The sequence below is a fragment of the Amia ocellicauda genome, chromosome 9, assembly GCF_036373705.1.
Source record: "Amia ocellicauda isolate fAmiCal2 chromosome 9, fAmiCal2.hap1, whole genome shotgun sequence".
In the NCBI taxonomy this organism is placed as follows: Eukaryota; Metazoa; Chordata; class Actinopteri; order Amiiformes; family Amiidae; genus Amia; species Amia ocellicauda.
Window position 1 is genome coordinate 18,894,891 of NC_089858.1, and position 26,119 is coordinate 18,921,009.

Consider the following 26,119-nt stretch of genomic DNA (forward strand, 5'->3'; position numbering starts at 1 on the left):
AAGGCATATTAAAAGTAGTCAAGTTGGCAAAATGGATGTTGCAAACAAGCATGAAATTCAAGCATAAGACTTCCCCAGCCCTAGCAAGAACAAGCAGACATCATCTTAATGAGCTTTATTTCTGCAAAATCCCCAGGAAGAGGGATGCTGCTCACATGCATTTAGAAAATCATTGCAAAAGTGACAAATGTGGATCTTTCAAACAAGGCGTGTTGGGGCACACAAGAAATTTCAGACAAAGGTGGTGCATTTAAATGTATGGTGCTGCAGTGGAAATTGCATTAAACTTCCCCATTTAGAATGAAAAATTATGAGCACTTACAACATTAAAAAAAAAAAAAAAAAAAAAAAACACAAGCCATAGTATCTACATGAATTACATTTAATTGCCTTTAACTGAAAACAGATTACCATTTATATGTTCAGTGTGAATTTCAGGTTTGGGTTTAGATCTTCTTCATGATCAGGTCTAGGTTGCAAACTAGCCGACCAAATCCCTTTAAAAGGCACATTTAGATTTTGCAAATCCATGTGAAACTAGAAATTCAAATTACGGTCAGAAATTTACTTCACTACATTTCTTAAACAAGACCAGTCTTCAAAGAGACCCTGACAGATTTAACCTGGGAAATGATCAGGTCCATGGAAGAATACCACAAGTTTTAAATTGATCCAGAAAACCAGTTTCTGATTTAAAACTAGAGGCAGTGTAATCCAAATTAGTGCCCCCCTGCCCCCAAAGAACCCAATTAGATTTCCTTCTACACACTTGATCCACAACCACCTCCCTTACTGGTTTGCATGACATGTAAAGTCAATTACGGTGCAATTTCCTTAACAGGTTACAGACAATGTGCAAAGTATTTTAAATGGGAGTTTAAAATACATAAGTCATACCCACTACAACAGGTTTCGGACCAAGTACAATTAGGCAGCGTCTTCAAGTCCACTGCAGCATTCTGCATTTTATAAAAAAAAAAAAAAAAAAAAAAAAAAAAAAAAAAAAAAAAAGCTCGAGGATAAAACGTTGGCATTCACCCTCAGAGAGTCCTGTTCCTAAGCGAATTGTGTGCCGTCCGAGGTGCAGATGTCCGCTTGTTGGCCGCCTTAGCAATGGCTATGAGAATGAAGAGGAATGCCATCAACATCAAGGTGGCACAGACTGGGAGGGCAACCAGCAGGAGCAGATCTGAAGGAGGTTAACAGCAGCATGTGACTAGAGCAACATCTCCAGCTAGCTGCACACCTGACTGAGCAGAGACCTTAAACCCCACAACACACACTCAATAAGAGACCCTGATGCTCACACATGGTAGAAACCTCCATCAAGCTGTGGTGGAACAACCATACAAGTAGACTTGACAGGAGGACTCTCCCCTGGAGCTTTATGGACTGCATGGTGAACAGGGGCAGCACTTACTGGATCTCTGCTCCACCGGCCCCTCAACTCGGATTGGTCCGTATGACAGCAGCCCTTGCTGGATGTCCTCCTTCACCAGATCCCTCTTGGTTTTTCTTTTGCAATCCTGCAGGACGGGAGGCAGGCAACAAGGGTACAGTCATTGCACAGTCCATTTAGAATATACCAGACGTTAACCCCCCCCACTCGACATAGCCCTTTATAGCCTTATAGCCTTATAGGAGCAGGTTTAAGGGCAAACAAATGTACCAAGCCACTGAATTGAATGTCAAGTTTAAGCCACCCCAACAACCTCCCTACAACAGACAATTCCACATGGTTTAAAAAACAAAAATGACATTCATGCAAGATGTATACTGTACAATCAATTGCAAGTATTTGCATGCATCATAGTACCATTGAACTAGGGCTGGGCGATATTGCCTAATAAAACTGAAAAGTTTGTGCGCAATTCACTAAAAAACTAAAAATGACTAAGACATATTCAAACCTTTATTATATATAAACTTGTTCTGTAGCAACTTACATGTGCAATAACATTCATGCAAGAAGAACAAAACCACACCACTTCCATAGCCGTCATTGCATGGTGCATCAATTTAAAAACACATTTTTAAGCTGCACACGTGTTTTTTTCCCCCCCAGTTTATTTTCTGCCTGTCCTGGAGAATGATAGTGGAGATTGCAGATTTGCCCTTTGAACACATGGCACAAACAAGATGCTTGAGCACGTTATAACAAATCTCAATTTTGCAATTCAGGCATTTTACACATTGTGCAAATAAAATTGGAATTAAATCTAATTAATTCGATTAAGCGCCCAGCCCTACCTTGAACCTATAACAAGGACACCCCCTCACCCCCCTATGTAGTTACAAACAGGACTCACAGGGATGCAGGTTTCCTCATAGTCTGGTGTGCACAGCCGCACCTTGCAGTGCAGGTACAGGTTAAAGGGCTCGACCACAAACCGGAACATGTCAAACGCATAGTACACTGCAGAGCCTACTCCATTTGCGCCATTTTCACCATTCGGCCCATTCACAAACACCACAGTACCATCCTCTATACACCTGCATCAAATCAGACCGCAGAGTAAGGGTGAGGCAAGTTACAGCATCCCCCCCCCCGCCATTGTCCCATCCACAGTTCAATCACCGGGCAACACAGACGTACCCGTTGAGGATGAGCAGGTGAGAGACATTGTTGGGAGGCTGGGGATCCGGGCTCTGTGTGGCCCAGCACTCCAGCAGCTTCAAGGCGAACAATTCCTCTGGGCTGGCGATCTTTACTTCCACAAACACTTTATCTCGGAGGCGCAGGACCGGGCTGCTGCCATAGGCCTCAGTGAAGTTGCCGTTCTTGTACAGCCGCATTACAACGGTGACTTCCAGCTGACTCACCCGCAACACGGTTTCGCTGAGGAAGCAGCCATTGCATTTGTTTACAATGGGAAAGACTCCTACCAATTTATGACTAATCATTCAGTTCTATAATATGCAAGTGTGAAAATGCATTGAAGTCCGTACCCAATAGTTTCTGACGCTATGGCCTAACCACCCACCCTCAATGGCAGTTCTGAGGGAGGGCCAGGAAGCTTGCCCCACCTAACTAGCACCGCGGACAAAACACCGTCAGCACCCAACACCCCCAGAGAGAAATTGATGCCCACCTTCACCCTTAATATTACACCTGGCCCCAGCCATGCCGCCCTGGTTGAGAGGGTCTAGAACCACCACTGCCCACCCTGACTTCATTCAATGTCACCCGACTCACCGCTTTAAAAAAATGCACGAGAAAATGCCCTCACCTTGAAAAAGGAGAGACCGGGAATGGAAGGCTGACCCTCCGGATGTAAGGGTAGACACACTTGAAGGTAATTTCTACTTTGGGGTCTCTTGCAATTAATCCTTGTGCCTTTTTGCCCGAAATCAGTGCATTACTAAATGTGATGTGGGTGATGTTTTTCTAAAACAAAATAAAACAAAAAGCAATAAAGATGTCCATCAAACCCTGATCAATACATATAGAATAATTAAATGAATAACATTGGAGATGGAGGTCTGATGGAGGGAATCCAAAAGTCTCCATTCCAAACTGGATGAGGGCAGTTTTATAGAAAACCTTAAAGTGATGGTTAAAGTTTCAAAACCAAAACGCTCAAGACTTAAAGCTCTTTCCGTTCCAGATAGCACTGCAGTGCACAAGGGTACCTCTGGGGGTAGCCCACCACACAGGGTGTAGTTATCACTTCTCATGGCTGCAGAGAAGTAAGTGATCCCAGACACCACCTCTTGGAAGGCATGGCAGGCCTGGTTACGAAGATGCACAGTTTCCAACTTCACATGATGATAGTCAAAGAAGTCCTTGATCACCATTACTTTAGTGTAATTGTTCTGACAGATGACATTCATCTCCACTTCTGGAAAGGGAGAGGAGATGGGAAAAGGGTCCCAGATGACCAAGTAATATGCAATTCATGTTTAAATCAAAATTGAACTTTTAGAGGTATACTTATCCAGAAGTATGCAAGCTGTATTCACACGGATGAGATTGTTCTATGCGTTAAAAGATTTAAAAACTAGAGGAGGCAGAATGGGGGGAAAAAAATGCAAAGAGAGCAAAAATCTGAAATACTTGAAAACCTAAAAAAGGCTTAATGACGGACTCGTTTTTATTTATAAATGATTAACAGCAAATTTAAACCATCTCACCTTTACAAGTCTGCCCATAGTGTCCAGATGCACACCTGCACGATACACCGTCACTGGCCAACACGCAATGGTTGGGGTCTGTGCAAAGGACAGGATTACAACCTGCAGGATTGAGGAGCAGAGTTCAACGCCTGGCTGCCATTCATGGACGTGATGTATAACAGAGCAAGGCTGAAAAACAACTTTAAAGACCATTCACATCAACTGGATTTTTTTTTTACCGCATCGAAACTATACATTGAGAAAAATGCAGCAGTAACATTAACCTCAAACACATTCAAAAACTTAAACCGTTAAGAGTGCTCACCACGTCCGTTTTGAAAATTGCCACTAGAAATTAGAGCTACGAAAAAAAGTACCTGAAGAAAAGAAAGTATAGGATTAGTTTTGTATTCATATACCAGGCGGTTAAGTCAAGAAATAAAGCAAATTTGCGGAATAAATCCTGATTATACAGCCTTTGTTGCCTTCTACACATAGTGGCGTGTTTGTTAATATCAACCTTGGTGTTTGATACCGCATTCATCTTCAACTTTTCTTCTCTCCTCCTACAGTTTCTTTAAGAATTGATTATATACAAATGTATATTTTCCTTTGTTCCCTTTTCTTTCTGCTTGAAAACACAAAATTTACCAAGACTGAAAAAAGAACAAGTAGAGGAAAGTGTGTCAATGGGATTTAAAGCTTCTTTTTTCCAGTATCAGTTGACGCAGACAAGGTGCTAATTGCGCTAATTATTGCCAACACTAATTGGCCGCGCAGCTGGAGACTCGGAGGACATTGTGAATAAAATGTTATTAAATAATTACATAATTGAACTGCATTGTAAAATATCAAAACCACGCCTCGCACTTGTGATCATAGAATTGGCGTTTTATAAATGTATAATAAGTTGTAGGTGATTAATATAGCGAAGGGGGATGTGCGGTGTTTATAGTAATCTTATATGATTAAGAGTAATCTTACTATTAATCGTAACCATATGTTTCAACAAATTCATTATTCTTAAGGAAAGGAGTACTTCGTATATTGTTTTACAGTAAAAGTAAAGTAGGGCTGGGCGATTAATCGAATTCAGTTTTTGTTTCAGGATCCCCACAATCTTTTAAAATGTTTCGATATTGGAAATATAGTCTATATTTTCTAACCGCTACTGTTCTCTCATTCTTGACATTGATTGTTTTTTGTTCATTAGATTTGTATTCAGATTCTTACATAATAAATAAATAAAGTAACCCGCACCATGGATTTAAATCGCCTCACTCCGCCGCTTCCTGTGGAGCTGCCTGAACCCAATCGAAAAGGATTTGTTCATTTTTGCACCTGAGGGCCACCGTACAAGCGTCTGCATGATGGATCCGAGCTCCACGGTGTTGCGGGTGAAGCGGAAGCGCGGTACAGATCCTGCAGATGCCCTTTTGCTGGCTTGTAAACGGCTGAGACCTGAATCCACGTCCACCCAGGTCGCGCAGGATTGCGTCTCCGAGTCCGCTGATGGCGAGATTCACAACTCCGTCTTCAAACTCGCAGCTACTGTCCCATCTAAGGTAAGGGCCGCGGTGAAGCCTCGGTGTTGCGTGAGCAGAGATGCAGGACGTTGGGTGCTGAAATTCCGTAGAGGCAAGGGGGCGGCGGGGGGAGAGAAACTGCAGTGTTGTGGCATGGACTCCTGTCATGAATTACATTTTCGAAGTTTTCAGTTAAATATAGCAAGCAAGTAATGCCAAAAACGATATTGAAGGGACCAGATTAAAGACCAATGTAAATGTATAATAACTCCAGATCTGTAGTATTATTTGACAGGCTTTCTGCGTGGTATATGCACAGATGCTTAGAATAATATAACTGCACAATAATATGTATTTTGTAGTCGCCAATGCCAAAATAAGGGTAAAACCAACCATTATTTAAATCCATTAAGTTATAGAATGAAAAGGTGGTGATTTATAAGCATGCTAAGTGATCCTAAAGACCAGAGGGGGACAGCACTTTATCGGCCTGTGTTTCTGTACATAATCTAAAGATCATTTTGATGTGGATTTGCTTCACCTTATGAAGTTCAGAATGGATTCAATTGTATTGTTACACTGAGAGCAAGTGGTGAATAAAGGAGGTATGGTATTGGGAGTTTGTCCTCTTGCTGAAGCCCTGTGAGAGAGCCAGTGACACAGAAAGACTCGTACTGCTTCATCAGCAGCTTTAGATGAATGGGCTCACTCTCCTCTTCCACCTCTCTCCCTGTCTGTGTTCAGGATGCTCCAGTGCAGACGCACCTCCGGGAGGCGTTGTCCCGCCAGCGTGCCGTGCAGGCCCTGCGGCCAACTGCCGGCAGTGCCCAGAGGATTGTGGGAGACCTGCGCAGCGCCAAATGGAGGAGCAGGCGGGAGGAGCGGTACCGTGTGCTGTCCAGCCACCGGCCCAGCATTGCCAGGGACACTGTGGCCTCCACGGGCACAGTGGCTACAGATGCCGACCCTACAGACCCTGCTGCTCTGACGGTGCTCCCTGACATCCAGGTGTTTGATATCGTGCAGGAAGAAGGGGAGATGGAACCGATCACTGTGAGTTGGCTAAATGGAAAGCAGCCCTAACCAGTCCTTACATTCACTTGAAATCTAATCCTAGCCTGGACCCAAACGTAACCCTAATTTCATCACTATACTTAATTGTAGTGAAAAATATAACTACAAATGTATGTTTTTTTCATAAGCATCCAGTACTTCACTTTATACAAGTTTAACTATTAATTAGCCTAACATCTCAATATTCAATATTCCTAATCCTAATTGTGAACTGTATTATAGAGTAGCATTGAGCCCATGGAAGATCCCTTTTTGACTAATGGCTGCTCTCCCGATTTCTCAGTCTGTGGCCTCTGATCCGGAGACGATCCTCTGTAACTCGGTGAAGCTGATCCGGGAGAAGCTGAGTGTGTCAGAGGGGGGTGTGGGCTCGGGGCACCGCGAGAGAGAGGAAGAATACGTCTACGATCTTTACTTCCAAGAGACGGCCGCGCCTGGCTGGATCCAGGACATTCTGTCTGTAAAACCTTACATGCAGGAGAGCGAGCTGGTAGGCACAACATTTCTTTATTTTAGCCTTTTGATTTGGTCATGGAAGGTCAGGAACTTTCTAGGATGGGCATAGTTGGTTGGATGTGCTGAGAAGAGGGTGGGAGAGGGAGCTGCGGGTCAGTCTGTCTGTCTGTCTGTGGAGCCGAACAGTACTGTGTTACAGGTGGCAGAAGAGAATCCCAGGGAGGAAGAGGTGTACGAGGATGAAGATGATGAAAACGAGGAAGGCAACTGGAGGAATGATTATCCTGATGAAGAGGACAGCGAGGAGGACTATGAGAGGGAGCAGCGATGCACAGGTGATGCTCTGGTTTCAGAAGTTCTTCTCTTTTCACCATGAGCTAGAAGGCACGATTTCTGTAGTCTTAGCCAACATGCAAGAATTGCTAGAATGTGGATTAAAAAAAAAAAAACATTGGATGACATTGTAGAGCGAGCAGACCAAGCCTTTAAAGATTAATGCTCTAATGATCCCGGCAGAGGTGGCCTGCAGGGTTTAGAGGCCTGTGTCTGAGAGTGACTAGAATGGCAAGCAGTGCAAGCTGATGGTATGAAGTTTATTTACTAATGCCTCTTTGCCATGCAGGGTTTGGTAATGGCAGTGAGGAGGAAGATGAGGAGGACACTGGCATGGGGAGGAGATCCTGGGAGCGATACCGACGGGACCTGCTGAAGGAGATAGAGAACAAGGATGAGATGAAGGAATTGGATTCTGACTAAAAGATCGACTGGACGTGGAGATTACCTAGGATGTTACTGTATTGTGAGTTGGGGGGGGAACCAGGCTCTGATTTCCCCCAAAGTATAAAGAGCAATGACCTGTACTTCTCGAGGGATGCAAGTTTAGTGACGATATTTCACCTGCCAAGTCTATGGGATTAAAGATTGTGCAGGCCTCAACAGACCACAATTGCAACACCATCCTTGTGTAAAAACATGAGTGGTGCAGTTGAGTAGCGCGGACAAGAAAGCATTTTGTGGTGAGGCTAGAACGGACTAATTAAGTGTATATATGTAGATTTGTATTTATGAATAAAGCTATTCTTTGGTAATAAACCCAGTGATAAGATGTGGTTTCTGACTTCAAAGACCTGTTCTAATCCACAACAAAAATAAATGCGTGACCGGAGTAACCAAGAAACGAAGAGGAAGTCATGCTTGGTTTTTAAGTATAACGAATCTTTTAATCCAGTGTTTTTAAAACCGTAGAATAAATACAGTAGATCTGACCCATACATTGAATCGCAAGAAGTCTGTTGCATCACCCTGACTAAACTATCCCTCTGCTCTCTGCTGGAGTCTTGCTCGGGGATGCCCTGATATCACAGGCTGGAGTCAAGTACGGTGAATGAACCGTGTCCTTGGCAGCGGAGGCCAGGATGTCCACACACTGAACACTTGCCGTTAGAAAGAATAGGGCCACTATTTATTTCATAATTTCTTTGCGTAGCCCATCACCACATGTATTGCAAACTTTTGTCCCAATGTAAAACAAATGTTTAACTGGGGTTTAAAATGTGTTGATAAATTAGTAAGTGTTGGGAAGATAAAAACGGCACCTGAGAGTACAAATCCAGCTGCAGAGGGGCGTTGGAGGGTTAAGTTTGTAGGAGTGTAATATGCAACAGATGTGTAAAAGTACCCCAAATTAATAATAATAATCTAATGTTCACCTCAAGGAAGCCATTACCTGTCAAACACAGGTACTCTAATGTGTAGAGGACATGGTGCAGGGGTGACCGTGTGTCAGAGAGGAATACAATTTCTAAATAAGGCAATACAATGTGAACATAGAACCTGTAATACAGTGTCTTTACTTAAGAAGGCACTTCCAGCCTCCTTTTAAACCCATGATATATGGTAATGCACTGGCCCAAATTCATTATAATAAGCTTTCAACAGCCATACAAAACAAGTGATGTTCATTGTTTCAGCTAGGAAGACAAAAGGAAATGAGCCATCTTCCTGGGGGATCGCTGCCCCCCCACATACTCGCAAAGTTCCAGTTGTTTTCCACACCACTTTTCTAAGGATCCTTTGAATAGAAGAGAAAAACAAGGTGCAACTAAGCCACTCCCTTATGCAGAGTGTCTTGTTTAGGCAATCCTGATTAAATGGAAAAGGGAGGGGGAAAAATTAAATTCCTTAAGTATGGAAAAAGTGCATAGAAAATATTCCCTTTATATACATTCCCTTGATTTTACAAGGGGAAAAAAAATGTCAGCTAATTCTTACAAATCAGTTGTAAAAACTCAGTGAAAATCACTAAGTGGTGGCTGATTAATAATATATATGAAAATAAAATTAAAAAGTTGAATTGTCTTATAGTTCAGCATTTTAAAAGGCACTAGTTACATGCAGGACACAATCTCCTTTTTGCTGTGTACAGTTTAAGCCAACCTGGTGAAACAGTGCGTTGAGATGGGCAGGGCAGTCTGCAGGATTGGTATGGGCTGAGTCCACAGGTTTTGTGTATGTGCCAAGATTATACCACATGTATGACAATACATGTGAAAAATGCTTTAACGAATGACCGTTGGTAAGGAGGAGTGTCACTGACATGTCTTCTGTAGAATAGAAACCGGAAGAAACACTTTTCTGTTGGAAAGAGCTGCAGTGGTGTTTGCCTTCCCAGCACCCAGTATTGCTTGTCATTATTTTCCCAAATTACATTTCTTAACAGATGCCTAGATGTAGGGTGCCTTGCACAATCACATTATTTTTACATATATTTTACTCTTTGTACGGCTTGCTTTTTACTGGAGCAATCTCGGTAAAGTCCAGAGCCCTGACCACTACTGACACAATTGGTCATTTAGAATGCAGAGCTGCTGAGCTCCAGGGCAAACAGTTCCCAACACTGAACTGTTTCCACAGCTCTCTGGGTGAGCAATACTGGGAAATTGCTTGCAAAGTCCAAACTTAGACTGAAATAAATTTTTCAACAGTTGGCACTGCATTGTGGACCACGGGCGGGGGATCCTTTGTGCATGTAGTGTATCCTAGAAATGAAGATATCAAGATAAACCCTCTCAGTAGTTCAAGTCGACAGCTCTCTTCAATAGCAGTGCAGTCCATGGATGGACAACAGGTTATAAGCCTGTGTGGGAGCTGTAGGAGTCCGAGGTGCTGCTCAGTGCGGTGTTTGTCCAGGAGGGTGGGTGGGCGGTTGTGCTGTCCTACACGTCTGCTGACAGGCTTGGGGGGTTACTCACTGAGGTCCATCTCTGTTAGCACACAGAAACAGGTGCGCTGAGTGATGTGGGTCAGGGCTCCTGTGCACAGAGGACAAACAGGAAGGACAAAATGTGGTCAAGTCACACTGTCACTGATAAAGATGAACACATCTACATTGCTGAAGCAGAAGTTGAAGCTACATTGCATCAATGCACCCAGACATTCAGCATTGTAGTTTTCCCCATATATGGTTATTTTTTTTAACAAAATCTGGTGTTTCAAAACAGTTCTCATCATTATGGTATATGTGCAGAGAGAGTATACAGAGCTGACATTATGCAGTCATGGTTTCACTGCTGGGTTGCCATGTTGGGGATTTGTTCGGTGTTACACTCACGCAGCAGTTTGGTGATGCAGGGCGGCCGCTTGGACTCGGGCAGGTGGATGCCCAGGAAGTAGACGGGAACCCCGGAGAGGGCGATGGCAATGCCGATGAGGGAGTTGATGGTGTCGCTGTACAGGGGCACTACCACCAGGAACACAGTGCACAGGCAGAACACAATCGGGAACAGCAGGCTCAGCTGCACAGACGGGGGGAGAGTTTTTATGATTATTAAAGCAGAAGCATTTGTTCTCCCCTGTTTCCCCACATCGTAAAGACAGGCTGCTTAGGTTGAATGGCTACTCTGAATCTGTGTGTGTGCTGTGATGAACTGGCAGGCTGTACCCTGTCTTGCACCCTGTGTTTGCCAGGTTAGGCTCCGGCTCAGCCTGACCCTGCACTGGATGAATTCGCGTTATTGGAATCGGATGGATGGACTTTACTGCAGCGAAGTGTGCGCTTTATTCCCACATTCACCTTGAGCGGCCTGGGCCTGTCAGGCTCCTTCCAGCGCAGGTAGATCTGCCCAACAATTGACAACCCCATGAAGAACCAGTAGCTGAAGCTGTAGTAGTTGATGAGCTGGAAGACGTCCTCTACGGCCAGGTATATCAGCGCCATGGCACACTGTGAAACCAGCACATTGTCAGAGAGAGGCACTGTCTCCTCTGCGCCACAAGGGGGAGACATGCTGCCAGCAAGGGAGGAAGATCTTTGTGTGGCTTTGAGATTTGTTTTAATTCACAGCAAGTGAGAGGTAACTCATTCACTTGTTGACAAATTCCATGACAACACTGCTGGCCTTTTTATCATTCTCTTCCCTGTCCAGAGCTTAATTTATGTTATAGACAATTTTAAATATCAACAAGATCTGCAACCCAGTATTAAAATCCTTAAATAAATCCTTATTGGGCGACAGTGCCTTACATTGAAGAGCAGTGCAGGGACAGGTGTAAATCGCTCAACGTGAATCATAGACAGCGCGTCAGGCAGGTGTCCCTCTCGAGAGCCCACGAAGAACAGTCTGCCAACACAGAGAAGAGAGAGCAGATTTTAATCAAGTTAGGAAATCAGGAAATACAGAAACCCCAGGACAGAGATTAAATCTGCAGCCTGAAACCCTCTCTGTGTTACTTTTGTGGAACGTCATTGTGCAATTAAGGAGATATCTGGGAGGGATGGGGGGGGGACAAAAACACTTTAGGATATAAAAGTGACCTCTTCCTTAACCTAAAAACGAGACTCTTGAGAGCAGGCAAAGGTACAAACGTGAAAACCTTGAACTACAGTAGTATAGTTGGAGCAGATACAGTGATGGTGTTCATACATCAAATCTAAGGGGTTGTAAAGTACAATGCTGGAGAGCAGTCAGTCACCACACGTTTGACGGGGGTTGGAAAGGTGACAGGAAGGACAGCAAGCCAGCGTCAGAGCCGCTCACCTGGAGGCTGCGATGATGGAGGCATTGAGGCCGCCGTAGCAGGACAGAGCCACCGCAATAGGGATGGTCCAGCTCATCACCCCCAGAGTGTGATCAGCGAAAGTCTGCATGGAAAAGACAACATTCAGGCTAGCTCTCCTTACCCAGGGCTGCCACTTCGCCCACCCACTGTCAGAAAGCATTCCTTAAGAAATTGGGATGAGTCATCAGATGTGTAAGTCATCCGCTGCGCAACACAGGCACTGTATACTGTTAACAATGACGACAACAAGAACAGCAACAAAAGAGAAAAAGAAAACCCCCCAGCAGGCCCCCCCCCGCCAACTCACCACAGCAACAGCATCACTGGCCAAGATGGCGCCCATGTCCAGCACAGCGTAGTAAGCCACATTGGTCAGGATGTAGATGACGGTCACAATTGGCATGGAGATAGCGATGGACAGTGGGAGATTCCTGCAGAGAGATAGAGCGAGACACAAGCTCAGCCTCATTCTGTGTCCAGCAAAAGGGGTGGTGGGGGCTGTGTAACACTGTTGCCCTCTTTTCTGTCTTTTCAGACAGTACTTGTAATATTAGTCCTTTTAATCCCCGTTAGATAGCACTTCACAGCATTTTATCATGCTTCTTGTGTTGATTGATTTCCCCTTTGCTCCCTTTCCCGTAGCCCTTGACCCCGTAGCCCTGGATAAGGGCGTCTGCCAAGAAATAAAAAATAATAATAATAATAATAATAAAAATAATATTCGCTCTGTCCTTGTCTCCTACACCACAACACATTCAGAACTAGCTGAGAATGAGATCCCATTATGAATGCACTGGGATTTAAAGTCTAAAATACTTACTGAGTAAACAACTCTGAAAACCCTCTCAATAAGTTCAGCTACAAATCAAGAAAGTACCTTACGTGCCAGAGAGCATGAGTGAACCATTTCCTCTCAATGCTGAGCATGGGAAATGTAAGCACTGACGCAGTACTGCGAGCAGCAGAGGTTAATGTGGCAGCCTGAGCGCCTTCCCACATTCAGTCTACAAGCAAGTGCAAACATCAAAGCATCAACTGCCTCTGCGTCACGAGTGCAACCCCTCGGGCATCTGATCCGCCAAAATAAGACAGAGGTGTAAAGCTTTTATTTTGTCAGCCTAGTTTTGCAGACCTTATAAATGAAAAGCATTAATTCCAGACCCACTTTGGGAGCAAGACAGCTAGTGCAGATAGACACCTATGTGTGTGTTTAGTGAGTGTGTGTCTGTGTATGAGTGTGTATTGATTGTGTGTGTGCGTGTGTGTGTGAGAGTGAGTTTTGTAAGTCGCCCTGGATAAGGGCGTCTGCTAATAAATAAATATTATTATTATTATTATTATTATTAATGTTCAACAGTAACAAAAGTGAACACTGACTCCGGCCCTGACCTGCCTGACATCTATTTGAATATCGGAGTTGTTACAAAGATGCTAATAATCCACCAAGGCAAGGCTGTAGATAAACAAAAACCAAATAACACCAAAATGTCACAATGTATAAAGTTTATCTCCTTTGAAAAACACCATATTTTGCAATTAATGTTATAGTTTTCATGAGCTTTGGATGTGTCAGGGGTTTCAGCATTGTTAACTGAACAACATTTGTTCAACTGAATAAAAAAAAAAAAATCAGAGCCCAAAGAAGAACCAAATGCTGGTCATGTGCAAATTAAGTTTGCAATGAGACTCTGTAGAAAAATTAAATAAATACATAAATAAAAACAACCACAGACTAAAAAAAGAAAGTTAGCCAGTAAAAAAGGTCCAATTGGACCTCCTGGAAGGCATTGCAACACAGTTAAAACCCAGGAGCAGCTCTTAAAAAAGATCAAGATACAGAAAACATTTGGTTTAAAAATATAATAAGAGTTCAGAAACCTGGAGAGAGAAGTCTAGTGAGCCCCTGATAACCTCCTTCTGTCAGGCCTGCTCACTGCACTTCCCCTGTTCACCACTTGAGGTCACCCTCATCACCTGAATACTAGCCAGTCTCCCTCTCCAAATTACCAATAATGCAATTAACATTCCTCATCACCATGTGCACTTGTCCCAACATCCCTCTGCACTCATTGTTTCTAACTCTCCCCACCAGCTCCACTGACTTCCCTCTGCCCTGCACTTAAACCCCTGTTTGCCCTTCAGTCACTGCTAAGTCTTGTCTTCTTCCCAGAGTCATTACTAAGCATTCCTACATTGCCTGTCTTTTAGTGTTTCTGACCTCTTGCTTGCTCCTTACGACCTCCCTTTTGGATCTCCATGTTTTTGCCTGTCTGCCCAATCGATTTACCTCTGGACTGTCTTTTATTACGATTATTGGATCTCCCCTTTGTACCTTTGCCAGCCTTCTGGTTGAGTTTGCACCTGAATCCACCCCTATTAGTCTCTGATACATTACACCTTCCTCTGGTACCTGGCACAGACAAGACCAAGCCTGGGAAGTCTAAACACACCGTCAGCTGAGTAGGTCTCTGAAATGACAAATCACTAAGGATGGAAACAACCTTAATAAAACTAGTGCCAAAAAGCACAAACACCTGCTTCATGTTTTGTACTACAGAGCAAAAATAAAACAAAAATAGTATATGAATGATGTCTCACCAGACCGACTTACACTGTACTAAGTGTTGACGTTCAGATGGGATGTGGACTCTGCTACAGGCTAATTCACCTGTTTACTCCCCTAGCTTTAGGGATTAATTAACCGGGCGTTAATTGCTGCGAACGCCAGCACGGCACCTTTCCTGCACGGCCCAGCCTACCTCTGGGGATTCTTGATCTCCTCGGTGAGGTAGTTCAGCGTATCCCAGCCGGAATAGGAGAAGAGGGCCGAGTACAGCGCCAGAGCGATGTCTCCAGGGTTCCAAGATGAGCCCTGGAAAGACGCCTCGAAGTGCGCCGTGTGACCTGAGCAGATGGATACATTTCAATTCAATTCTAACATACATTCTTAGCAGTGAAGAGATGCTGAAACAGGAGTGATATGAGCAGAAAGTGGGGTTCTGGTTAATGAGCAGTGCAGGGGACACCTACCCTGACACAGCTTGACAATCCCAGTGATGATGATGACGATCAGAGCCAGCACCTTGGCGTAGGTGAAAATGTCCTGCACTTTGGTACCCCACTTCACATAGGCTGAATTAATGAAGGTCAGGAGACCTGTGCAAAGACAAGGAGGTCGGTCATTAGCACAGTCAGACAGTCAACACACATGGTTACTATGCAATGTATACAAACTATTTAAAGTGGAAAAAGTCACAGAAAATGTTAGGACTGGATAGGAGTATTACATTTCCCTTTAACAGAATTTCAAAACAGTAGTTCACTGGCAAAATAGATACATAGGAACATAAATAAATAAGCAAATATCCTAGTGATTGTAATTCCTTCTAACATATGCGTCTCACTGTGAAGGTGTAACAATACCACTATCCTCTGCCCCCCAAGTGAAACAGTTTGTCTGGCACAAAGATGAAAGACTCTAATTGCAATGCCAGTGATTGTGTTATGACTACTGCACTAAGTGATTACTGTTAACAGGTTATCTAGAGGGACACTGAAATGATGCTCCATGTGTCCCAGGCAGTCAGAAAGTGAGAGAAAATGACTTCTATTTCCCAGGATATGGACAGCAAAACCAAAATCTGAGCAGAGTTAAAAACAGCATGAGCAATTTCAAAATAGCTGCTGGGAGAATAGGAGTGTGGGAGTGTTTGGGCTCTGTAGAGGAATGCGAGGCTGCAGTGCAGAAGCTGTCTCTGGGCAGCGCAGGACACGCAGTCAGTCCTAGGTCAAGGTAAGCCAGAAAAACAAGTCCTGTAAAGACTGCTCTGTGTGTATCCAGTGACATTGAGGAATGACAACCAGAAGCATAGAAGATCAATCCTAATTGCTAATGCCTCAGAACTATAGAAAATGGCTATTATTCCCCACAAACTTTGCTTTTGTGACCAGGACTGTGATATTTTGAAATTTAACTATTTCCACTGAGAAAACTGGTGAATTTTCTATACTTTTGAGGCATAAGCAATTAAGAAATAATGCTTGACACAGGACAGACTCACAGATGCATGCAGCGGCAATGAGGCGTAAGGCAGAGTAGGGCGGCTCGCAGGAGGGGAAGAGCGGCTGCACCAGGTAGTTGGCGAAGGTGATGGCGATGACAGCTTGGCTGGTGGGCTCAATGATGAGCAGGGAGGTCCACAGGCGGATGAAGGCGCTGAAGCCCCCAAAGGACTCCAGGATATAGGCGTAGCTGGCGCCCGACTTAGGGATGGTGGTGCCCAGCTCGGCGTAGCACAGCGCACCCACAACGGAGATCATGCCCCCGATGACCCAGATCACGAGAGACAGGCCATAGGAGGCACTGTAGAACAGCACGCCCTTGGGGGATATGAAGATCCCTGAGCCGATCATGTTGCCCACGATCAGGCACACCCCGTTCAGCAGGGAGATTTCCTTCTTCAGCTGCATTGTCTCCTGGCCCCCCTGGCTGCCCTGTTTGTCCTCCCCAGATGCTGCCATGCTGCCATTCGCCAGCCTGTTCTCTCCTGGACCCCTCTTCATACCTGTCCCTCCTGCTGTCCCCTCCAGGAAGCTGGGTCTGTGACCAGGAAGGAGAGCAGAGAAAGAACAAAAGCAGGTCAACCTCAGACCAAGGCCCAAATCTTTAATTTGCTATTATTACTTATTTGGCCGACGTCTCCTTTCGAAGGCAACTCGCCTAGAAAGCAAAAAGCATCTAGGATATCAACTGAAATGGAGGAGTAAAGCATTCCACACTGCATGATACATAATCAGGTCTGTCACTTTGCCCCTTCCAGCCTCTGCTTTCAAACCTTGTGTACTGACCCCCCAGTGCTGTTTTGCCTAATACTTCAGGCAATTCCCATTCCCTTTACTCCCAAATAATTAGTTACCTTCCTGCTAATGGGTAACTCATCTATTGAATTGGTAAATTATTTTAAGTTATTCAAATTGGACCTTAATGGGCTATAGTCTACAGATGAAACACAGATTGTGCATTTTCCATCCATCCATCCATTATCCATGTGGGTCACGGGGGACACTGGAGCTGATCCTAGCAAGCATAGGGCACAAGGCAAGAATACACCCAGGATGGGACACCAGTCCATCGCTGGGCATACACAGACACAGGACAATTTAGTGTGGCCAATCAACCTAACCAGCATGTCTTTGGATGGTGGGAGGAAACCAGAGTACCCAGAGGAAACCCACACAGACACCGAGAGAACATGCAAACTCCACACAGACAGACACCCTGAGCCGAGACTCAAACCCAGGACCCCTGAAGCTGTGAGGCAGCAGTGCTAACCACTGCGCCATGCCACCCACGATTGTGTGTTTTAATCTCTAAAATTACTTTATTTGTGCATTCTTGTTGATTTGTTGGCTTGCAGTGAACTGTAGTAAAAAAAACTGATTATGTTAATTCTTTCACCAATTATCCACAAAACAGCCTGAATGAAGTGAATTGACACCAGGGCACTTTAACTCTGAGTGGTTGAATAGCAGATTGTAAACTGATTTTTTTGTTTAGATCTGTAATCCTGGCTGACGCGTACATAACATTTGCTACCTGCTATGCATTTTGTCATATTTTTTTTACCAAGATGATGTTCCCACGCAGTCAGTGAATTTAATCCTTAAATTATATTTCCATATTTCCCTGGTGGCCTTCTGGAGCTGCAGATGTTTTCCATGTTGTCTCATGTACTTTTGAACCACTCCTCTACTTGGCCCTGTCGAAAAGTAATGCTTGTTGTTCTGATTTTCATCATTGACTCAATGATTTCTAATACTGAATCTTATTGTGTTTGGTGTGAAAGTAACAGATAACAGCTTCCGAAACATCTGTGTATATAATTATAATTATAATTATTATTATTATTTATTTCTTTGCAGACACCCTTCTCCATGACAAAAGTACAGTAGTATAATCAATACAAAATTCAATAAGCATACATCCTAGTTCAATGAAGTAACGAATGCAGACATAATACTGTTAAGTCCTAGGTATGTGCTAAAGGGAGGCAGGGCATGGGAGAAGTCATAGTAAAACAATAGAGGTTCCAACAATACATAAGTAAGCAGGAGTATAAGGAAGCATAGTTACATAAAGTGCAGGACCCTTCCCCTCAGTGGGAAGGTTGTTCCACCACTTGGGGTAAGGGTAGAGAAGGAGCTGGCTCTGGAGGAAGGTGAGCAGAGAGGAGGTAAGTAGTCATAGTTGGTCATCATTTAAAAGTGACAGGTGTCCTGAAGTCCCTCCTTACCCTCCATTTGCCCTTTGAACCGTAACTCCCACCTTCCCTCCCTCCTCCGGTTGCCCTTTGACCCTCCCCAGTCTGCCATGTTGGTTGTCAGGATGTTTGGCCATTCTGGTAGAGAACACATCTTGACAACAGGCCCTCTAACCACCATGTTGGTGTTGGTTGTAATGTTTTGACTAACTAACTGTGTTAGTGTTTGTAGTTTAGTAAGGGGTACTGTTTAGTTTAGTAAAGTCATGTTTCATTTTTTGTCATGATTGGGATTATTATCATTATCATTATTATTATTAGGGGAGTGGGCATGTTTGTAGTTTTATGTATGTATTTATGGGGCTTGTTATTAATTACATTGTTACACTTGCTTGTTACATTTGTGAATGTTCAAATGTTGACTTAAAATATATCATATTTAAGAATAGGGACTACATTGCATTGATATGAAAACCAAAAATTGTACTTTACTGCAAATTTGAAGTTTCTTAAAATTATTTATATGACTTCTTGTTTAGATCTAGGAGTTATCTGCACACTACATAGACAAATACACACATCAGACATACATACAACATGCCTATTTCTATGACCAAAAACTGCATTTTACTAAACCCTTAAACTGTAATTCACAGTTTTGTAAAATGGTTTACTTAAAATATGATGTAAACTTTAAGGGTTACCAGTAGCACAAGTGTATTTTTAATCTATTCATGCAACTTTTAGACACTTGTTTAATACAGAGCCAGCAACTGCATTGACAGCTGGTAGGAGGGCTTAGACAATGTTGTGCACTGGGATTTAAAATGACTGTAGGCCAGGGCTTCTAAACTTCACCCCATTTAAACATTGTCAAATTTGCCTCCAACCTCAAAAATGTCATGTTTTTGTATCATAACTATTGTATTACTATGTATGTTAATGTGGTTAATACTAAAATAGTTTTAGTTGTATATTTACAAAAACAGCAATAATCATAAATAATATATAAAAATAATATATAATAATAATTCAAAAACATATTAAACAATACACACCCTGACTTTGTCACGACCCCAGGGTGGGGAACCTCTGTGGTAGACCCTCATCCACTCTTTCAACTTTCAGTTTTGTAGGTTACTTGTAACGCAAGAGCAGAAACATGAAAACTCAGTCTGGGTGGGTGTTTCTGTCCAATGCTCTGATCTTACACAACTGTCCATTACTTTTTTTTATTTTATTAAAAAAGATAAAAGGAGTAGTTCATGAAGTGTTAAATCTGTTACTCTTACGTCTTTCAATCTACCTGTCCTTCCAGTTGAGTGTCTCTACAGCCCCTCATTCCCTTGAATAACAGTGCGTGACACGGGCTCTTCACATTGACATTCACATTGATTTTGATGTAGAACTCATCAACACAAAATTGTACAAAAATACATTAAGTAAACCAGACAAACATTAAGAACAGCAACACTTTCAGTTTGACATTTCACATAAAATAAGTTTTAATTAACCTCATGGTTTTCTTCAGGCTCTGAGTCATGCCCTGTTTTACCAACAGTGTCAGAAGCCGAGCGCTCTTCATGGGATGCAGAATATAGGTCAGCTGTGCGCAGTGAAGAGGGGAAATGGAGATGCAGATAGGCAGAATGTCTGTGAGACTGGTCTGTCCTAGAATATGTCCTGTTTGCCCTACAGACCCTCTCTTATCTGAAATGGCACTGGACACACCCAAAGCAGCAACGCCCCCCAAGGCGTTGTTTATTTGTTTAGCACACTCACAGAAAACCATTTATTAGGCCTTCTTCTTAGTTATTTGTAATAGCAAGAATGGTTAAAATTATTCATTCAGTTATATATCTTTTCTTTACTGCTCTCATAAAATAACACTTTGTTAATGCAATAACAGGGTAGCGTAAACATACACCATATCTTACAGTTGTGTACAGTTTCAATGCACTTAATGCTGAGGATTAATACAACTGAAATTTGACTTTTTATTGAATGTTAAATTTGACAGTGTCCTCTCTTAAGGAACTGTTGCCTGGGGGGGCGTTGCTGCTTTGGGTGTGTCCAGTGCCATTTCAGATAAGAGAGGGTCTGTAGGGCAAACAGGACAGATTCTAGGACAGACCAGTCTCACAGACACTCTGCCTGCTCTGCATCTCCATTTCCCCTCCACCACGCACAGCTGACCTACAGCTCTGGAAAAAATTAAGAGACCACTCCAAGTTCAGAAATCAATGTTAAGTGGTCTCTTAATTTTTTTCCAGAGCTGTATATCCTAAATCCCACAAAGAGCGCTCGGCTTCTGACACTGTTGGTAAAACAGGGCATGGCTCAGAGCCTGAAGAAAACCATGAGGTTAATTAAAACTTAGTTCATTTCTATAATGTGAAATGTCAAACTGAAAGTGTTGCTGTTCTTAATGTTTGTCTGGTTTACTTAATGTATTTTTGTACAATTTTGTGTTGACGAGTTCTACATCAAAATCAATGTGAATGTCAATGTGAAGAGCCCGTGTCACGCACTGTTATTCAAGGGAATGAGGGGCTGTAGAGACACTCAACTGGAAGGACAGGTAGATTGAAAGACGTAAGAGTAACAGATTTAACACTTCATGAACTACTCCTTTTATCTTTTTTAATAGATAAAAATTTTTAATAGACAGTTGTGTAAGATCAGAGCACTAGCCAGAAACACCCACCAAAACTGAGTTTTCATGTTTCTGCTCTTGCGTTACAAGTAACCTACAAAACTGAAAGTTGAAAGAGTGGATGAGGGTCTACCACAGAGGTTCCCCACCCTGGGGTCATGACAAAGTCAGGGTGAGTATTGTTCAATATGTTTTTGAATTATTATTATATATTATTTGTATATATTATTTATTATTATTATTTTTGTAAATATACAATTAAAACTATTTTAGAAGGGGAGTGGATCAGGAGCAATCTCCTGTTGGAGGCAAGTGAGGAGGGGGTCAAGGATGCACGTGAAGCAGAGAGGAGAGCTCAGAGAGAGGTGAGAAAGAAGAGAAAGTAGGTAGATCAGCAGGAGGATTTTAGAGAAGAGGGGGGGTGTTGAAGAGTCTGCAGATATCAGTGATGTTAGGGCAGAAGAAGGTGGCACAATCATCCACAGATTGAGGATTTGGTTCTTTTGTTTTGTGACTGACCTAATGAGGAATGTATAGACTATGAAGATTGTCATTCATGGCTTATCTCTCCCATGTGAAAGGGCCACTAGAGCAGGTCCCCCAGGAAGTCTCAGAGTTTGTGCTCTGATCAAGTAAATAAACATGTTTGTGTGTGAAAATGTTTGCTCCATGCAGTAGATTTCCAATCTGATGGTGTAAACTTCTTTCACAGGGTCTGTGTCAGTGTTTGTGGAGGGCATGTCTGCTCTGCACACCTGCCTCTTAGCTGCATTCAATCAGTAGTGAGCCTGGTGTTCAATAATCATTGCTGACCAGAGAATCATGTTTACTTTAAAAAATAAATAAGTAGGAGTATTATTTAATTATGCTATTGTGTGATATTATAATTAAATGTGTGCATCTATGGACACATTACATGAATGGTACCCTGGTAGTCTCTAGTTGTAAATGCAAACTGTTTGCTTCATGAAAGGATGCTTAAAAACAAATAATATTTTCATGGTCCTGTCTATCCTTCGTCAGCCACTGTATCTGACTCACACATTCCTGCAGGACTGTACTCGTTAATCCTGTTGTCTCTCAACTGTCAGTAAAGTCCAGTCCCGCTTGGTAACACCTCCAACTACTACAATATGAAACCACGGTTCTCATAGTAACTTGTCTTTTCCTTGCAACAGTACTCATACTCTGGAGAGGTGATTGACACACAGCTAACACAATTATATCATTATTTATCTCACAAAGGTGAGAAGCAGTGGTTGGAAAGGAGAGAAAAAATGCTGCCTCTTTGTAATCTAAAACCTGTATCCCCCACTCCCACCCCCACCACCACCCATGGGGTCTTCTAATCAGGTGACGTATTACAGAGTATTCGTGGTAAATGAACAGCTGTCCCCCACACACACTACATATGCATACACACACACTTCAACAGACATTCTACATCCTGGATGAAACTGGCAAACATGTTTAAAGGGCCTAAGGAAGAGTCATGCTGCCTGGAAGTGCACTCATGACTGGCCAATTAAAGCTGCCATACAGCTGCTTGTACCTGGCTGTGTCGTCAAGATCACCTCAATATCTGTTCACAGAGGACTCAGCTGTCACAATAAAACATCTTCACAAAGCCTTCAATCAAGTAGTCAACACATGTCGTAAACCTCCCTAAGGGCCCCCATGATTGTGGTGTGAGTTTGTTTTGAGGCGAACACATGTAGCTGCAATGAAGAGGACGCATCTCTCTGGCAGCCAAAAAGAAAGATAAAAACAGGACGAAAAGGAAATAAAACATGACAGTGTACACCGTACAAAAAGTAAATTAGCAGTGGGTGTATTTTTTTTTTTTTATGGATGTAGCTAGCTAATGTAGACCAATGTCAGCTGCTAGCTAAGTAATGTGACACAATCATTGGCACTGTACTAGCAGCGTTAAAGTTAATAGTATAGTTTGCTAACTTAGCTTAACTAGATTGCATCACTATTTTTCTACAAGCAGTTACCCAAATTGACATTGTTTTTGGTTGTTCGAGCAAAAGTTATTGTGCTTGAAATGGTGTCTATTGTAAAGTCTCATTTGCATTTAAAAATCTAAAAATGTTATATAGGCCTATGTGAAATGTAGGTCTAAATTGAGATTAATACAAATATAGGCCTAATGGAGACTATACTGGTTTGTGAAACCAGCATGTGAAAACTATTTTGTAAATGAAATTGTATGATGATAGATATCTCTCTATCCCTCATCCAGATTTATTTAAAAACAAATGTTTTCAACTGCTTCAATTTCTGTTAATATTCTGGTAATATAATATAAAAAAATCTGTTCATATTCTGCAACAATCATTAGCTATACTCAATTGTTTGATTCATAAGTGGTAAATTGACTATACAAACATGCTATTTTACAGTCAACGCTTTCTCATCTTTCCACAGGAGCATTATTAAATTTCCTTTCGGGAGGAGAACAAAAAGCAGTCCATCCTCCTGTTCATGATGAAGAATGCAAACTTTTTGAAAAAAGACCAAGAGCACTAAAGGTGTATATAGATTGTATAGTTATTCTCCTATTTGTATAATCTCAGGTCATCTTAGTGTTATTACATTTGCTTTAATTTTTTTCAGATAGTTATTTACAATTATTTTATTGTCCTGTTTTTGTCTGCTATGTTAATATGTTTTTTTTTTTTTAATTTGTTACTGTTAACCAATGTGGAAATAAAACTCTGATTCTGTAAATGATTCTGTAATTTGATTATTTAATGGGGATTTTGGGTATATAATGGTAATGAACATTAGTTAAAAGGGTTATGGAAAAAAAATGGAATTTTCTGCCTAGGACTCTAGAATCACCTCTGTGTGCCATACTCACACACACATATAATATACATATTATTTATGTGTGTGTGTGTAGTACATACACATATAATATACATATTATTTATGTGTGTGTGTGTATTACATAATTTGCAATGCCACAGTTTCTCTTTTTTCAGGTGGATGTGTATAATAGTATATAAAGTTGATCGATTGAATCTTATAGCCAAGGTAGGATTAAACATTGCATGACAAATACTCATGTTTCGGAATAAGCAAGTTTGGACGGTTGACACCAACAGCCAGCAAAATCCGTCCTCCCTTCCCCCCACTCGTATGGCCAAGCCAACTACAAAAACATCACCCTTGTTTTGTGAGCAGTGCTATTGTCTCTGAGATGGTTCACTTTGTATTTACTCCAGGTCTGGCTCAACTATACATTCATATTACACAACTCTCCTAATATTAGTTTAGGATATTATTTTTCACACACACCTGACAGCAAATGTTGAACCATGCAATGGAATGCATAGTAGCCTATTGAAAAGTCATGACATAAAAAAAAAAAAAAAAAATCAATAGGAAATCTGCAACAAACAAAATTAAAAAGGCTTATTTTAAAGTCACCATATGCATATTCAAGACAGCCTGTACCTTTTCTGTGTCTGTCCTGTGAATATATCAAAATAGTCCCTAAAGGTAAGATGTGAAAGTTACATTATTCAAGACTGATGCAGTATTTCACAGTTCATATATTTTGATATTTTTAAGATCTTTAAGTATGTCCCAGTAGCTGCTTTACCAACACACACACAATCCCAAAAGGAAAACTACCCCCAGAAAATAGTCAATGTCTGACAAAGCAAAATACATTTTTTCTGGCTCTCAAAAGCATTCTTACATCCTGTTTCTAGGACGATGCCAGTTTTGGGACATAGTGACTGACAGAAACGGGGAAAAACACAATACCGTAAAACATCGACAATACAAGCCAGCCTAATCCTATCTGCATTGTACCTCTCAAAGTACCAGTACAATAGTTTCCGCTCTTCCAGTCGCCAGAACGAAATGGTTATTTTGGTCACTACTTTGGTATGTAATCTGTCATTGTCACTTGGCGAAATCTCTTACCTGTCTGTGTCTGTTCTTGTGCAGAAAGCCGAAGCTACAGCCCGTCGGTGCTGCTCATCACCCTGTGTCTCGGTGAGCCGGGATGCGCGCTGAGGTTAGAGAGGCGAGCTGCCAGACAGACCACGTGATGCCGGCAACACAGCGGCTTCAAAATCGGTCACGTGTTCTGGGCAGAAAATCAAACCTCGTCGTGTCGTCACTCGGGCGCTCAGGAACCTCACATTCCAAATCAGCTGTTTAGGAATTTAAAGAGCTATGTCACGTCATGTTAAGCTGGGGTGGTGGATAAATGCTCCGCACATTTTAGACATGTTTCAGAGGCATTAGGGTTGGGCAGTAATGTAGGCACTGCATTATCAGAACTCTTGACAGTGCAGTGTGCACAAAAAATAAGGAGTACAAACAAAATACAGGGATATACATATAAAATCCCTAGTTTATTGGATCCAACGTTGTCTCAGATGTTACTAGATAAAAGGACAACAGTTTTGGAAAACAATACACCGATCAGCCATAACATTATGACCACTGACAGGTGAAGTGAATAACACTGATAATCTCATTATCATGGCACCTGTCAGTGGGTGGGATATATTAGGCAGCAAGTGAACATTTTGTCCTCAAAGGTGATGTATTAGAAGCAGGAAAAATGGGCAAGCGTAAGGATCTGAGTGACTTTGACAAGGGCCAAATTATGATGGCTAGATGACTGGGTCAGAGCATCTCCAAAACTGCAGCTCTTGTGGGGTGTTCCCGGTCTGCAGTGGTCAGTACTTATCAAAAGTGGTCCAAGGAAGGAAAAGCGGTGAACCGGCGACAGGGTCATGGGCGGCCAAGGCTCATTGATGCACGTGGGGAGCGAAGGCTGGCCCGTGTGGTCCGATCCAACAGACGAGCTACTGTAGCTCAAAATGCTGAACAAGTTAATGCTGGTGCTGATAGAAAGGTGTCAGAACACACAGTGCATCGCAGTTTGTTGCGTATGGGGCTGCGTAGCCGCAGACCAGTCAGGGTGCCCATGCTGAGCC

The 26,119-nt window shown here is 42.5% G+C and overlaps 3 protein-coding genes across 4 annotated transcripts; 1 reads left to right on the forward strand and 2 right to left on the reverse strand.

Annotated features, from left to right (window-relative positions):
- Window positions 1-100: 100 nt before the first annotated feature.
- On the reverse strand, window positions 101-4,887 carry zpd (zona pellucida glycoprotein d). Of its 2 annotated transcripts, none has more exons than XM_066713649.1 (9): window positions 4,637-4,887; window positions 4,442-4,493; window positions 4,135-4,236; window positions 3,634-3,842; window positions 3,231-3,388; window positions 2,597-2,839; window positions 2,310-2,493; window positions 1,421-1,526; window positions 101-1,117 (listed from the first exon to the last, which is right to left on the reverse strand). In XM_066713649.1, exons 1-9 carry the CDS (start codon window positions 4,658-4,660, stop codon window positions 1,041-1,043), a joined length of 1,155 nt encoding a protein of 384 aa, XP_066569746.1. In that variant the 5' UTR covers window positions 4,661-4,887; the 3' UTR covers window positions 101-1,040. The 2 variants fall into 2 exon arrangements, with proteins under 2 accessions (XP_066569746.1, XP_066569745.1); XM_066713648.1 differs by having other exon boundaries at window positions 101-1,189; window positions 4,637-4,885.
- Window positions 4,888-5,410: 523 nt separating this feature from the next.
- slc7a6os (solute carrier family 7 member 6 opposite strand) lies at window positions 5,411-8,264 on the forward strand. The gene is made up of 5 exons (XM_066713650.1): window positions 5,411-5,681; window positions 6,387-6,695; window positions 7,000-7,206; window positions 7,372-7,507; window positions 7,795-8,264. The coding sequence occupies exons 1-5, from the start codon at window positions 5,484-5,486 to the stop codon at window positions 7,926-7,928; spliced, it is 984 nt and encodes a 327-aa protein (XP_066569747.1). The 5' UTR covers window positions 5,411-5,483; the 3' UTR covers window positions 7,929-8,264.
- A 102-nt stretch (window positions 8,265-8,366) lies between these two features.
- On the reverse strand, window positions 8,367-25,245 carry slc7a6 (solute carrier family 7 member 6). Its single transcript, XM_066713647.1, has 10 exons — window positions 25,092-25,245; window positions 16,292-16,830; window positions 15,261-15,386; window positions 14,990-15,134; window positions 12,538-12,661; window positions 12,209-12,312; window positions 11,695-11,791; window positions 11,245-11,394; window positions 10,783-10,966; window positions 8,367-10,483 (listed from the first exon to the last, which is right to left on the reverse strand). Exons 2-10 carry the CDS (start codon window positions 16,791-16,793, stop codon window positions 10,416-10,418), a joined length of 1,500 nt encoding a protein of 499 aa, XP_066569744.1. The 5' UTR covers window positions 16,794-16,830; window positions 25,092-25,245; the 3' UTR covers window positions 8,367-10,415.
- Between the last annotated feature and the right edge of the window lie 874 nt (window positions 25,246-26,119).